Source organism: Garra rufa, chromosome 21 (genome assembly GCF_049309525.1).
Source record: "Garra rufa chromosome 21, GarRuf1.0, whole genome shotgun sequence".
Lineage (NCBI taxonomy): Eukaryota > Metazoa > Chordata > Actinopteri > Cypriniformes > Cyprinidae > Garra > Garra rufa.
In genome coordinates this window covers 8,872,810-8,888,137 of record NC_133381.1, presented here as the reverse complement: position 1 = coordinate 8,888,137, position 15,328 = coordinate 8,872,810, and the positions used below count along the sequence as shown (strand labels likewise).

The 15,328-nt window shown below is 37.6% G+C and overlaps 1 protein-coding gene across 1 annotated transcript in view; it reads right to left on the bottom strand.

The window, feature by feature from the left end:
- kif26ba (kinesin family member 26Ba) overlaps window positions 1-15,328 on the bottom strand; it is a 134,270-nt gene that overhangs the window by 84,591 nt on the left and 34,351 nt on the right. Inside the window, exon 2 of the mRNA XM_073827554.1 lies at window positions 10,379-10,996. Coding sequence (XP_073683655.1) covers window positions 10,379-10,996 — 618 coding nt within the window. The remainder of the gene's footprint in view (window positions 1-10,378; window positions 10,997-15,328) is intronic.

Genomic DNA, 15,328 nt, shown 5'->3' with positions numbered 1-15,328 from the left:
TGGATGTCTCATTTCATGTGTTTCAACAGCGCCCCCCAACCCCCCCACCGGCACCGGCTCCGGGTTTACATGAGACTGGGGCCAAGTGCAGGTGTGATGGATGAGGAAGGTAAAGAACATTTCTGAGAATGGAAATTTCCTGATGCAGCAGAAATACCCAAGAGAGGAACAGAGGGATCTAAAAGAAGCCCTTGAGTGGAGGTTTCCTTCCATCCCGTTCCCCAGCGGCCCCCTGCACACCCACAAGAAGAGCCTTCCTCATTCATCATAATTAAAGCCGGAACACACTGCACTGCCTGGATAGTCCTCTCCTGGATATGTTAACTATTCTTTACAATCCCTTGAGCAATCTCTATATCTGTCTGTGACAGTTCACATTCACTTCTCAATTCAGATGGGATGGAAAACAGGACTTACAGTCCTGGATAGGAATAGCACACTGGAGATGGGCTGCAGAAAGAAATAAAACCATGGAAGATGGTAAAGAGGGATGACACATATTTTTCACTGAGGTACAGTATGGAAAAAGTACGGTAAGTATCTTAGTACAGTAGTTAGTGTGAATTTGAAAAAAAGAATTTTGAATGGCCACATTCCACAGGAAGCTAAATTGGAGTTTGATTAAGAAAGAGGAATTGCACGTCAAAGTAGGTTTGCAAATTCAAAATCCATCCACTGACTGATTGATTGATTGATTGACCAGCAAACTGACCATCCATCCACCTGTTCATCGTTCCATCCATCTGTCTTTTTATTTGTCTATCCATCCATCCGCCCATCCATCTTTCTATTTGTCTATTCATCTTCTATCCATCACTCAATCTATAGCTGCTCATCAGTTCATTAATCTGCCCATCCATCTTTCTATGTCTATCCATACATCCATCCATCCATCTTTCTATTCATCCATCCATCCATTCTTCCATTCATCCATCTATCTGCCATCCATCCATCTGTCTTTCTATTTGTCTATTCATCCATCTATCCATCCATCCAACAATCAATCTGCTATCCATCTGTCTTTCTATTTGTCCATCCATCCATCCATTCATCCAAAAATCAATCTGCCATCTATCCGTCTTTCTATTTGTCTATCCATCCAACAATCAATCTGTCATCCATCCGTCTTTCTATTTGTCCATCCATCATCCATCCATCCAACAATCAATCTGTCATCTATCCGTCTTTCTATTTGTCCATTTATCTATCCATCCACCCAACAATCAATCTGCCATCTATCCGTCTTTCTATTTGTCCATCTATCTATCTATCATCCATCTTTCTATTCATTCATCCATCTATCCATCTAACAATCAATAAATCTGCCATCCATCCATCTGTCTTCTATTTGTCTATCCATCCGTCCATCCATCCATCCAGTGATCAATCTATCTGCCATCCATCTGTCTTTGTCTATCCATCAATCCATATTTCTATTCATCCATCTATCATCCATCCATCCATTCGTCTTTCTATTTGCCCTTCCATCCATCATCAATCTAACAATCAATCTATCTATCTGCCATCCATCTGTGTTTCTATTTGTCTGTCCATCTGTCTTTTTATTTGTCTCTCCATCTTTCTATTCATCCATCTATCCATCCATCCATCCATTCTGCCATTCATGATCTATCTGCCATCCATCCATCTGTCTTTCTATTTGTCTATCCATCCATCCAACAATCAATCCATCTGCCACCCATCCACCCATCTATCTATCTATCTATCTATCTATCTATCTATCTATCTATCTATCTATCTATCTATCTATCTATCTATCTATCTATCTATCTATCTATCTATCTATCTATCTATCTATCTATCTATCTATCTATCTATCTATCATCCCTCTTTCTATTTGCCATTCCATCCATCCATCCGTCCGTCTTATTATTTGCCCTTCCATCCATCCATACATCCAACAATCAATCTATCTATCTGCCATCCATCTGTCTTTCTATTTATCTATCCATATATCCATCTATCCATCCATTCATCCATCCAACAATCAATCTATTTGCCATCCATCTATCTGTCTTTCTATTTGTCTATCCATCCATCCATCCATCCATTTGTCTTGCTATTCATCAATCAGTCCATCCATTCATCCATCCATCTTTCTATTTGTCCATCAATCCATTCATCCATCCTTCTTTCTATCTGTCTATCTTATCTTATCTTATCTTATCTTATCTTATCTTATCTTATCTTATCTTATCTTATCTTATCTTATCCTCATTCATCATAATTAAAGCCAGAACACACTGTACTGCCTGGATAGTCCTCTCCTGGATATGTTAACTATTCTTCACCATCCCTTGGCACTCTCTATATCTGTCTGTGACAGTTCACATTCACTTCTCAATTCAGATGGGATGGAAAACAGGACTTACAGTCCTGGATAGGAATAGCACACTGGAGATGGGCTGCAGAAAGAAATAAAACCATGGGAGATGCTAAAAAGGGATGACACATATTTTTCACTGAGGTACAGTATAAAAAAGTACAGTAAGTATCTTAGAAGTATGTTGGATGCATGTTTGCTACTTCAGTTTAAATCTAATTCAAATTTGGGAATTTAATTGCAATTTACATGGCATTCTCTAATTCAGTTCTGAATGGCTGTTGCAAACATATGGCAACCATTAAAGAAAGACACATATTGTTGTCAGTGGTGACTCAATTCTCCTCTTCTTATTTCGGAAAGATTTACATTGATTCAGACATGAAGGAGTAGGCGTGTAGCCAGCTAGCTTGACCTAATGAATGTAAAAAGGCGATATTTGTATTCAGTTTGTGTACAGTCTATGAAGTAGAGAGACTCTTTGAATGAATCAATTTAATGGCTCTTGACAGAGCAAAGGAGACCCCCTACGCCATACAGATGCTCTCTGCCCATAGCATAAACTCCAGTCAAGGAATTAGTTTAACGAGGGACTTTTTGTCTGGAAATAATAAACATAGATTCAACAGTTTATATAAAAACATATTCAAGACTGAAGTTGCCTCGTCATGCCTTTAAATGGGCCTGTGATGTAGACATGGACACAAGCTGTAAGTGTCCTTTGGGTGGGAGCCACATTCCTCCTCCAAAGACAGGGATGTGGGTTTTAGAAAAGAGCCCTCCTTGAGGAGATTTTATAAGGGACAAGACAAAGTCCACATGGAATGTCAGAGCTCTGTGTGTGGCACACAAACTGTTTTTACAACAAGGTCCTGCATCCAGGGTAATTGTCACTATCGGAGTGACTCTCCAACGCAAGCTTAACGGCTTCCTGTGCACAAAAACCAGCCCCTTGGGCAATGAAAGAGAGTGAGGGGGGAGAGATACGAAAAATAAAACACATCTTAGCCAAAGTAAACAAAAGTGAAAAGCACAGGAGTCACAAAAGACTCATTGAGATGGAGAGGGAGATACAGAGCTCAACTCAGGGAGGAGAAGAACAGACAGAACAAGGGAGAGCTGAGAAACCAAATCCAGAGAGAACGTGTCTAAAGGAAGACGTGATTAGAGTGAAGTGAAGGGTGTGCCCTATCTACAGCCTAAATGACTTCCTTGTTCCACCATGCTGTTTAATCAAGATTAGACCCACCAAAACTCTGACCATGAGAATCTCTTGGGACCCAATCAAAAACATTCAAGACCAAATTTTTTAGCCAGAATGTTTGCTTTAGATATAGTTAATTAAAATTCTGTCATTATTTGCTGTTAAAAAATAAATTAATATTAAAATATTTACGCAAATACTATTATATAACATTGTTATAAATTTTACATATGTAATAAATAAATACAGTTGAGGTCAACATTTTACATACGCCTTGCAGAGTCTGCAAAATGTTAATTATTTGACCAAAATAAGAGGGATCATACAAAATGCATGTTATTTTTTATTTATTACTGACCTAAATAAGATATTTCACATAAAAGACCTTTACATATAGTCCACAAGAGAAAATAATAGTTGAATTGATAAAAATTACTCAGTTCAAAAGTTTACATAATTCTTAATTCTGTGTTGTTATCCAGTTTCTTAATAAGTATTATGTTTTTTTTTTTTTTTTTTTTATAATTATAGTTGTTCATGGGATTCTTTTTTTTTAGCATTTTTGTGTATTTGAACCCTTTTCTAACAATGACTGTATGATTTTGAGATCCATCTTTTCACGCTAAGGGCCAACTGAGGGACTCATATGCAACTATTACAGATTACAGATGCTTCAGAAAGAAAAACAATGCATTGGGGGAGTGAAAACGTTTTGAATTTTAAGATCAGGGTAAATTCAACTTATTTTGTCTTCTGGGAAACATGTAAGTATCTTCTGTAGATTCTGAAGGGCAGTACTAAATAAAAAAACAAAATGATATTTAGGCAAAATAAAAATAAAAAATGTACACATTTTCATTCCGTTCAAAAGTTTTCACCCCTGGCTCTTAATGCACTGTTCTTACTTCTGAAGCATCAGTACGCTTTTGAACCTTGTGTAATAGTTGGATATGAGTCCCTCAGTTGTCCTCAGTGTGAAAAGATGGATCTCAAAATCATACGGTCATTGTTGGAAAGGGTTCAAATACACAAAAATGCTGAAAAACCAAAGAATTTGTGGGACCTGAAGAACAGTAGGCAGTTTAACTGTTCAGGACAAACAAGGGACTTACAAACAACCATCACTAAACAAACAAAACATTTAGGTAGCAACACAGTATTAAGAATCAAGCCAAGCCTATGTAAACTTTTGAATAAATTATTTTCTCTTATGGACTGTCTGTATGTAAATGTCTTTTATGTGAAATATTTTATTCAGGTCAGTACTAAATAAAAAATAACATGCATTTTGTATGATCCCTCTTATTTTGGTAAAATAATTAACATTATTCTCCAAGGTGTATGAAAACTTTTGACTTCAACTGTAAATGAAGATCAAGTGAGTCGAGGCCTATGCATGACAACAATTATGTGTTTTTATTTCAGTACCAAATAACATCCGATCAGAATATGCTTATGTTTTAGTACTATGTGCTTGGTTTTAATGTAATCACTGGAAATGTCCGCTATATTCTCACTCTTTTATGGTTTCCCTAATTAAAACCTGCAGTTGCTGCAAAGCTTCACCTGGAATCTGTGCGTTCTGAGCAGAAGCAAATGTTTGAAACAAATTCTGCAGATGTTTGCGTGTGAGAGGTCTCATTGAGAAACAGACGTACAAAATATGCACGACTGCCTGAAGCAGAAAATTACTATCACAACATACTCCACATTAAATATGCCTGACAGATACAGTATCTCTTTCTCAAAAGAAAACCCATAATGCATTAGGTGTCATTTCAGTATTAAAAACCCTAAAATTCTCCTTGTTGTCAGGTGAAGATGAGATTATACACAGGTCAAACTCATGACCTGTAACTGTAACTAGTTAGATCATTCTGATACAAACGTGTCTTTGTTTCAAGACCCAAGTTCAGTGAAGGGACACATTTGCAACACATTCCTCTTAATCTACATGGGATTTTAAATTGAATTAAGGGACATTTACCCACTCAAACACTTCAGATCAAAGCTTCAATTTCCAAATACAACCGCCTGAACATTCCTTTAGAGATTCCTGTTTATGACTACCTATAAACAGCCTGTATTCACAATTGATTCAAAATGGTTTTGAGACCAAAGACAAGACTCTACTGAATGCTCACAAGGGAAACTTTTAAGTGCGTATTTTTCCTGTACCCCATGATTGTGCCTGAAAAAAAAAAAAACTAGCAAACGGTTCATAGCCATGCTCATAATGCAAATGCAATTGCTGGGTCTAAAAAAAGGTTGCAAAATTATGCAGCCTTCCAAGGGGGAAAATTGCATGCATCTTTTATTGGTTAATACATTGCAACCTCAATGCAACCGGATTCAATATGCAGATGCATCTAAATATTGTTTCACATAAATGGTTTATAAGTATGTAAGTTATTCTGTACTAAAAGGTGTACAGAGAAAGAATTATTTAATTTAAAACACCACAATAAGAATGTGGTATTTCTATATATTTACTGTTTAGGGATTCTGAGTAACCAATTATATGATATATGCTTTATTTACATTTTATATAATACTGTACATGCACTACAATGTTATATTTACACAAATACACTACCAGCCAAAAGATTTTGAACAGTAAGATTTTTAATGTTTTTTTTAAAAATGTCTCTTCTGCTCAACAAGCCTGCATTTATTTGATCCAAAGTACAGCAAATATTTTTACTATTTAAAATAACTGTTTTCTATTTGAATATATTTTAAAATGTAATATATTCCTGTGATTTCAAAGCTGAATTTGTAGCATCATTACTCTTCAATTAAATATTGATAATAATAAATGTATATTGAACAGCAAATCATTAGAAGGAATTCTGAAGGACCATGTGACACTAAAGACTGGAGTAATGATGCTGAAAATTTAGCTTTGATCACAGGACTAACTTACATTTTAAAATATATTTAAATAGAAAGCAGTTCTTTTTGAATAGTAAAAATATTTCACAATATTACTTCTAGTGAGCAGAAAAGAATTCTTTAAAAAAATCTTGCTGTTCAAAAACTTTTGACTGGTAGTGTAAATTAAACATATGCAAAACCCCATATATAAATTTTGTCAAGTGAAGTGAGCTTCTGCAGATATACTCCATACTGAGTGTGTAGGGAGAAGTGAATACTACATACTGTAGGGACCCTGTAAATTGGAATGCAGCTCAAGAAACATTGATCAACCTGACAGGTACACTTTTAAAAATAAAGGTTCTTTATTAATCAATGGTTCTGTGAAGAATCTTGAACATCCATGGAACATTTCAAATGCAGAAAAGCTTCTTTATATTTAAACAAGGTTCTTTAGATTTTTAAAATGTTCTTCAAAATGGTTCTTTTAGGAATTGTTCACTGAGTTCTTTGGGGAACCAAAAATGATTCTTCTATGGTATCACTGCAAAAACACTCCTTTGTAACCTTTATTTTTAGAAGTGTAACAAAACTATATGTATAGTTGAATCTACTTTATAAGATTTGAATCTCCACAGAGCAGCTGATTTTGTGCTATTCAACATTCCTTTACACTTAATAGAGTCTAAAGCAGCTGACGCTCCCTGATAAGCCTCCGCGACTCCAGAGAAGACATCTCTCTGATGAGATCTAATCAACCTGCTGTGACTTAATTCACTTAGGCTTTACTAAAAAGACTCCGGAGTGCCTCAATTCAGTTCTTTTCCTATTAAGACTGAGGAGTGACAACATACGCCAAGACTAAATTACCCCTCTTAAAACAAAATCTCTCATTTGGACCTTATTCAAATGCTTGTTCAAATATGATATGTTGACTCTTGCGAGTAGAAATGCACTAAGCTTGGATCTAAGGGTGAAATAACTAGGAATTAGGTCTCAAGGGGACTGAATGTCACTCACCTGCCTGCCAGAAATGAATTGTTTGCTCTCCAGTGATATAATCTAGATACCATCCCATTACAGAGAGGGGAGAGACTAAATGAACTCGCCTTCCAAGGTTTCTCTGTCTCCGCAAACATAGCAGACCAAAAGAACTAGGCTTTTATCCAAACAAACGAATCAAATTGATTCTCTCGAAGGGTTCCCTCGACCCCATGCAGTCTCTATATAAAATGTAATTCCTTCCGCCCGATACATTACCAATCCACATTAGGCCCGGAGGGTCTCCCAAAGGACTGTATCATCAGATTGCAACATTAACCACAATGTGCAAACAACACCTCATTACATCAGTCGGCACTTCTCCCCAAAGGGACGCTCCAAACCTCCAACCATGAATAAAAAAAATTAAGGTTTTGTTCCAAAAATCTAATGAGCTGTTTTGAAGTCTACCTTTAGGCAGCATCCAAACTGAGCCTCATAAGTGACTGATTTAGAACACTCTACATAGACACTTTATGAGATGCACTGGCATGTTGCTAAGTTAACGATGCAATAGATAGACAGTACAGTACAGTACAGACAGACAGACAGACAGACAGACAGGCAGACAGACAGACAGGCAGACGGATAAATACACATGAACACATGAACAACAGACAGGCAGATATACAGACAGACAGATAGACAGACAGACAGACAGACAGACAGACAGACAGACAGACAGACAGACAGACAGACAGACAGACAGAAAGAGACAGACAGAATAAAGGATGAAGGAACAATAGACAGAAAGATAGATAGGACAATAGACACAGACAGACATACAGACAGAAAGAGACAGACAGAATGAAGGATGAAGGAACAATAGACATAAATCTTTATAGGACAACAGACAGACAGATAGGACAATAGACACAGACAGACAGACAGACAGACAGACAGACAGACAGACAGACAGACAGACAGACAGACAGACAGACAGACAGACAGACAGACAGGCAGGCAGACAGACAGACAGACAGGCAGACGGATAAATACACATGAACACATGAACAACAGACAGGCAGATATACAGACAGACAGATGAAGGAACAATAGACATAAATCTTTATAGGACAACAGACAGACAGATAGGACAATAGACACAGACAGACAGACAGACAGACAGACAGACAGACAGACAGACAGACAGACAGACAGACAGACAGACAGATAGGACAATAGACACAGACAGACAGACAGACAGACAGACAGACAGACAGACAGACAGACAGACAGACAGACGGATAAATACACATGAACACATGAACAACAGACAGGCAGATATACAGACAGACAGAAAGAGACAGACAGAATAAAGGATGAAGGAACAATAGACAGAAAGATAGATGGACAATAGACACAGACAGACATACAGACAGAAAGAGACAGACAGAATGAAGGATGAAGGAACAATAGACAGAAATCTTTATAGGACAACAGACAGACAGATAGGACAATAGACACAGACAGACAGACAGACAGACAGACAGACAGACAGACAGACAGACAGACAGACAGACAGACAGACAGACAAACAGAAAGAGACAGACAGACAGAATGAAGGATGAAGGAACTATAGACAAAAAGGTAGGACAGACAGAAAGATAGAGGACAACAGACAGACAGACAGAAAGACAGACAGAAAGAGACAGACAGAATGAAGGATGAAGGAACAATAGACAGAAATCTTTATAGGACAACAGACAGACCGATAGGACAATAGACAGACAGACAGACAGACAGACAGAAAGAGACAGACAGACAGACAGAATGAAGGATGAAGGAACTATAGACAAAAAGGTAGGACAGACAGAAAGATAGAGAGGACAACAGACAGACAGAGACAGACAGAATGAAGGATGAAGATACAATAGACAGAAAGATAGGATAGACAGAAAGATAGATATGACAACAAACAGACAGACAGACAGACAGACAGATAGGACAATAGATACAGACAGACAGAATGATAGACAGATGGAAGGACGATAGACAGAAAGATACACAGACAGACAGATACGTTGGCAGACAGAACAAATGAATGTCAGACAGACAGCAAGACAAACAAGATTGACAGAAAAACAGATGGACAGATATTTTGAATGATAGACAGAACAAATAAACGACAGACAGACAGACAGACAAAATATAGATTGAATGATAGATGAAAGAACGATAGACAGAAAGATACAGACAGACAGGACAGCAGACAGAACAAATGAACAACAGACAGAGACAGATACAGATACAGACAGACAGACAGATAGAAAGAGACAGACAGACAGAATAAAGGAGGAAGGAACAATAGACAGAAAGATAGATAGGACAACAGACAGACAGACAGAAAGAGACAGACAGAATAAAGGATAGATAGATAGATAGATAGATAGATAGATAGATAGATAGATAGATAGATAGATAGATAGATAGATAGATAGATAGATAGATAGATAGATAGATAGATAGATAGATAGATAGATAGATAGATAGATAGATATGGTTAAAAAAAGACAGACAGAATGATAGACAGGTGAAAGAACGAAAGACAGAAAGATACACAGACAGACAAATAGGTCGGCAGACAGAACAAATAAACGACAGACAGATAGAAAGATGGATGAAAGAATGATAGACAGAAAGATACAGACAGACAGATAGGACGGCAGACAGAACAAATGAACAACAGACAGACAGACAGAGACAGAGACAGATACAGACAGACAGACAGACAGACAGACAGAGACAGAGACAGATACAGACAGACAGACAGACAGACAGACAGACAGACAGACAGACAGACAGATAGATAGATAGATAGATAGATAGATAGATAGATAGATAGATAGATAGATAGATAGATAGATAGATAGATAGATAGATAGATCTCCTGAGGCTTGACATATGCCTACCTGATAAGGATAGAGTGTGACGCCATTGGCTCTTGACACGTGTCCAGATGTCCATGTGCCGTCCAGGTACTGGTGAGCTTGGAGTGCGACAGAACTCAACACAGTTCCATTAGAGTTACTGGGGCTGCTGGGAAGATGAGGCTGTTGTAGTCCTGTAGACTTTCCTGCGTGGCCAGGTGAGTTGTTCTTCTTCTCCACACCACTGCTGACCCCCAGACTGTTGGGTTTGGACCCGTGTTTGGGATAGGCTGGATGGTGGGAGCTTCCACCATTGCTCGCATTGGTGGTTGTCGGGGTAGAACTGGATGTAGTGGCAGAAACAGTGGCAGAGGTGGATGAGGCTGAAGAATGGTAGCCTCCAGGGAGAAACGGCCAGTCTCGAGGTGGTGTGGGGCCCTGGAGGATGCTGCGGGATCCCACCAGGGAGGCCAGGGATGGAGGCGAGCCGGGAGATACATCACACTGTTCAAGGCTCAGCACCATGTGGACGGCCTCCTGCTTCAGTTGACTCAGGTGGGTGGCGCACACGTCACAGCGACCGTCACGCTCATTCCACGCCTTGCGTGTGCTGTTGGGAACCTGCAGTTTATCATGGAGCAGCAGGGAGAAGGAGGGATCCTATGGAGAGACAGGGAACAAAAAGAAAAAATAGAAGATTATGTTACATCAACACGTTTTCTTAAAGGCATAGTTCACCCAAAAATGAAAATTCTGTCATTGATTGCTCACCCTCATTTCGTTCCAAACATCTTTAGAATACAAATTAAGATATTTTTGAATGAAATCCAACAGCTTTCTGACCCTGCATAGACAGCAACGCAACTACCACGTTCAAAGTCTTACGAGTTTGGAAGGACATGAGAAGAGAACTTCTTTCCACTATCATTTTGTGCAGTTAAAATGTTCTATGCATGTTAAAGGTTCTTCACTGAACAGATGCACAACCAACATTCCTTACCAACATAAAAACCACTCACATTAAAAGAAAAACAATTCTCTGTTGCTTCTCATTGACAGCAATGAGATGAAATGGAGACTTTTGAAACAAACTTTGAGACTTTTGCCCAAGTCTACATATTCTTAGATGCTTCTTCTGCAAAACAGACCATAGTTAGCATAAATATACTTTTTTGAGACTTCAAAAATGTCTCAGACTGTGCTCAGACTCCTAAATGTGCAGTCAAGAGTCTTTTGCTACTAACAGAATATAAACACACATATTTTAATCAAATGTTGCCCTAGATGTATCATCCTAATGGGATAATCCAACAGAAATGGAAATTTTGTCATTATTTACTCATTTTCAACCTTTATGACTAACATCCTTCTCCAAAAAAATCGAAAAAAATATATATTACGAAGAACATTTGGAACCCAACAACATTGGACCCTACTGAGTTCCACTGTACAGACAAGGAAATGCCAAGTTCACATCTTTCAGAATCTGCTAAATGTTAATTATTTTATCAAAATAAGAGGTATCATACAAAACACGTTATTGTTTATTTAGTACTGACCTGAATAATTTCATATAAAAGACGTTTACATATAGTCCACAAAAGAAAATGATAGCTGAATCTATAAAAATTACCCTGTTCAAAAGTTTACACCCCCTTGGTTCTTAATACTGTGTTGTTACCTGAATGATCCACAGCTGTGTTTTTTTGTTTAGTGATAGTTCATGAATCCCTTGTCTGTCCTGAACAGTTAAAACTGCCTGCTGTTGTTCAGAAAAATCCTTCAGGTCCCACAAATTCTTTGGTTTTCCAGCATTTTTGTGTATTTGAACCCTTTCCAACAATGACTGTATGATTTTGAGATCCATCTTTTCAGGACAACTGAGGGACTCATATGCAACTATTACAGAAGGTTCAAACACTCACTGAGGCTCCAGAAGGAAATAAAAAAACATGCATTGAGAACTGGGGGGGTGAAAACTTTTGAATTTGAAGATCTGGGAAAATTTAACTTATTTTGTCTTCTGGGAAACATGTAACTATCTTCTGTAGCCTCTGAAGGGCAGTACTAAATAAAACAAAAATATGATATTTAGGCAAAATAAGAAAAATTCACACATCTTCATTCTGATCAAAAGTTTTCACCCCTGGCTCTTAATGCATCGTATGAGATTTATACATTAGATTTATACATACATTCCTCTAAGCTTTCCACAGATGTATGGTTTGTTAGGACAATTTTTGGCTAAGGTACAACTATTTGAAAATCTAGAATCTGAGGGTGCAAGAAAAATCTAACTCAATAGTTGTCCAAATGAAGTTCTTAGCAATGCATATTACTAATCAAACATTACGTTTTGATATATTTACAGTAGGAAATCTACATAATATCTTCATTTTACTTAATATCCTAATGATTTTTGGCACAAAAGAAAAATCGATAATTTTGACCAATACAATGTATTTTTTTTTTATATCCGTGCAACTTAAGACACACAGTCACATATGAACTACCTATTGTTTAAGTTTTATTTCTCCAAAGAAGTTTCAGCACAACACATCTTGATTGATGAACCAACTGAGAACTCAATTAAGTCTTTTAAGCAATGAATGAGCAACCTCTAAGCAATTACACTTTCCTTTGGGCAAACATACACCCTTGGTTCCAGCAGTCTTAAATCGAATAAATGAGTCTATCTTCACTGCTAAGTAATTAGATACTACAATCATTAATTTATCGCCACACAACCATGGAATTTATTTCCAAGACGTTCACGTGATCTCACCACAGAGCAGCACCATGAACTTATTACAGGCACAATCCCCCTGGAGGATCCTGGGGTTAAGTGCCTTGCTCAAGCTCTGATTGGTTCACGGCTCACTTCCTGCATGGATCAAACCTCCAACCTTCTGGTTGCCTGCCGTGAGCCTAAACCACTACACCAATTAATGACTAATTGAAATCTAAAGATGATGGTATATTCACCCAGCATAAACAATGCACATGTTATTTTTGTATGGTAAAGCAGGTTCATTAATGCAAACAACGCCCTTGTTCTCATGCTTTGTCAGTCTGGATTTGGTCCGCTCGTTATTTTTCAGTCTTCCAAGTCTTCATTAGCATAAAGCTGCCAATTATCTGGCTTTGGTGCATCATCACACCATGTGCTTGAGCATTCCGTGAGATGAAGATCATAATTATGTTTTGGCACATGCTCACAGGGCCAGTGCGAAGATGCAAGAACGATTTTAATTAGATTAATTGAGATACGGGGAATGACATCATACTTTCATCACGCAAGGGAGGAGACGCACGCTTGCAATGACTTAGTGGACACTCAGAAATAAATATACTTAATCTTGCATTCTGTTGCATCCCATCTGTGTGTTGTTTTTGATTAAGACATTGACTTAAAAGCTACATTACACAAAATAGTTCTGCCACAAGGAAGAATTAAGTGATCTCACAATTTTTTTTTTTCGTATGGCCTAGATTTATCACTATTCACAGTTGGAATTTCATATTTTATCTGTATTATGGAGCTCATCATAATGGCTAGATAGATTTTAATTAGCAACCAAAAATTGCCTTGACAGATACTTGACCTTTTAGCATCTAGACAGTGCCTGTTAGACACTATAGTGTTACTTCAGTCTCCAACTGCAGTAGTCATGGAGAGGTGTGAACTTTAAACCAGCTAGTATAACAATTAACCTTAAACCTTGGGTTTAGAGGCCGCACTCATTTATGCATGCAGAGAGGCTGAAATAGAAGCAGAGATAATGACAATGTTTTGCATTTGTCTAAAGCACAGATTTACAGTTGAAGTCAAAAGTTTACATACGCCTTGCAGAATCTACAAAAATGTTAATTATATTACCAAAACAAGAGGGATCATACAAAATGCATGTTATTTTTTATTTAGTACTGACCTGAATAAGTTGTTTCACATAAAAGACGTTTACATATAGTCCACAAGAGAAAATAACAGTTGAATTTATAAAAATGACCCTGTTCAAAAGTTTACATACACTTGATTCTTAATACTGTGTTGTTACCTGAATGATCTACAACTGTGTGGGGTTTTTTTTAGTAAGAGTTTTTTTCTTTTCTTTAGAAAAATCCTTTAGGTCTCACAGATTCATTGGTTTTTCAGCATTTGTATGCATTTGAACCCATTCAAACAATCAATGTATGATTTTGAGGTCATCTTTTCACTCTAAGGATAACTGAGGGACTCTATTACAGAAGGTTCAAACGCTCCCTGATGCTCCAGAAGAAAAAAAATATGCATTAAGAGCTGGGGGGGGGGGGGTGAAAACTTTTAGATTTAAAAGATCAGGGTAAATTTGACTGAATTTGTCTTCTGGGGAACATGTAAGTATCCCCTGTAGCTTCTGAAGGGCAGTACTAAATGAAAAAATATGATATTTGGGCAAAAATTGAAAAATGTACGAATCCTCCTTCCATTCAAAAGTTTTCACCCCTGGCTGTTAATGCATTTTATTATGCATTTTTTCCTTCTGAAGCATCAGTAAGCATTTGAATCTTCTGTAATACAGTAGTTGTATATAAGTTCCTCAGTTGTCCTCAGTATGAAAAGATGAATCTCAAAATCATACAGTCAAATCAAAGGGTTCCCTGGTGAAAAAAAAAAAAACTTTTTAAACAGCTGGTTTTAGCTGGTCAGCAGGCTGGTTTTAGAGGGGTTTTGGCCACTTTTTTGGCCAGGCTGGTCAGGCTGTTCTTAGCTGGTCAGGCTGGGAAACCACCAGCTAAAACCAGGCTGGGAGACCAGCTAAAACCAGCTACTTCCAGCTTAGGCTGGTTTTAGCTGTTTTTTTTTTCAGCAGGGTTCAAAGACATTAAACAAGATAAATCTGCATTTAGACATGATGTTATCTATCCCAAATTTATTAGATTGTGAGGTGGATATTATGGTGTATACCTGAACTGAGGTAGATGGTTGAAAAGCTAGTGGGCTTGATGACC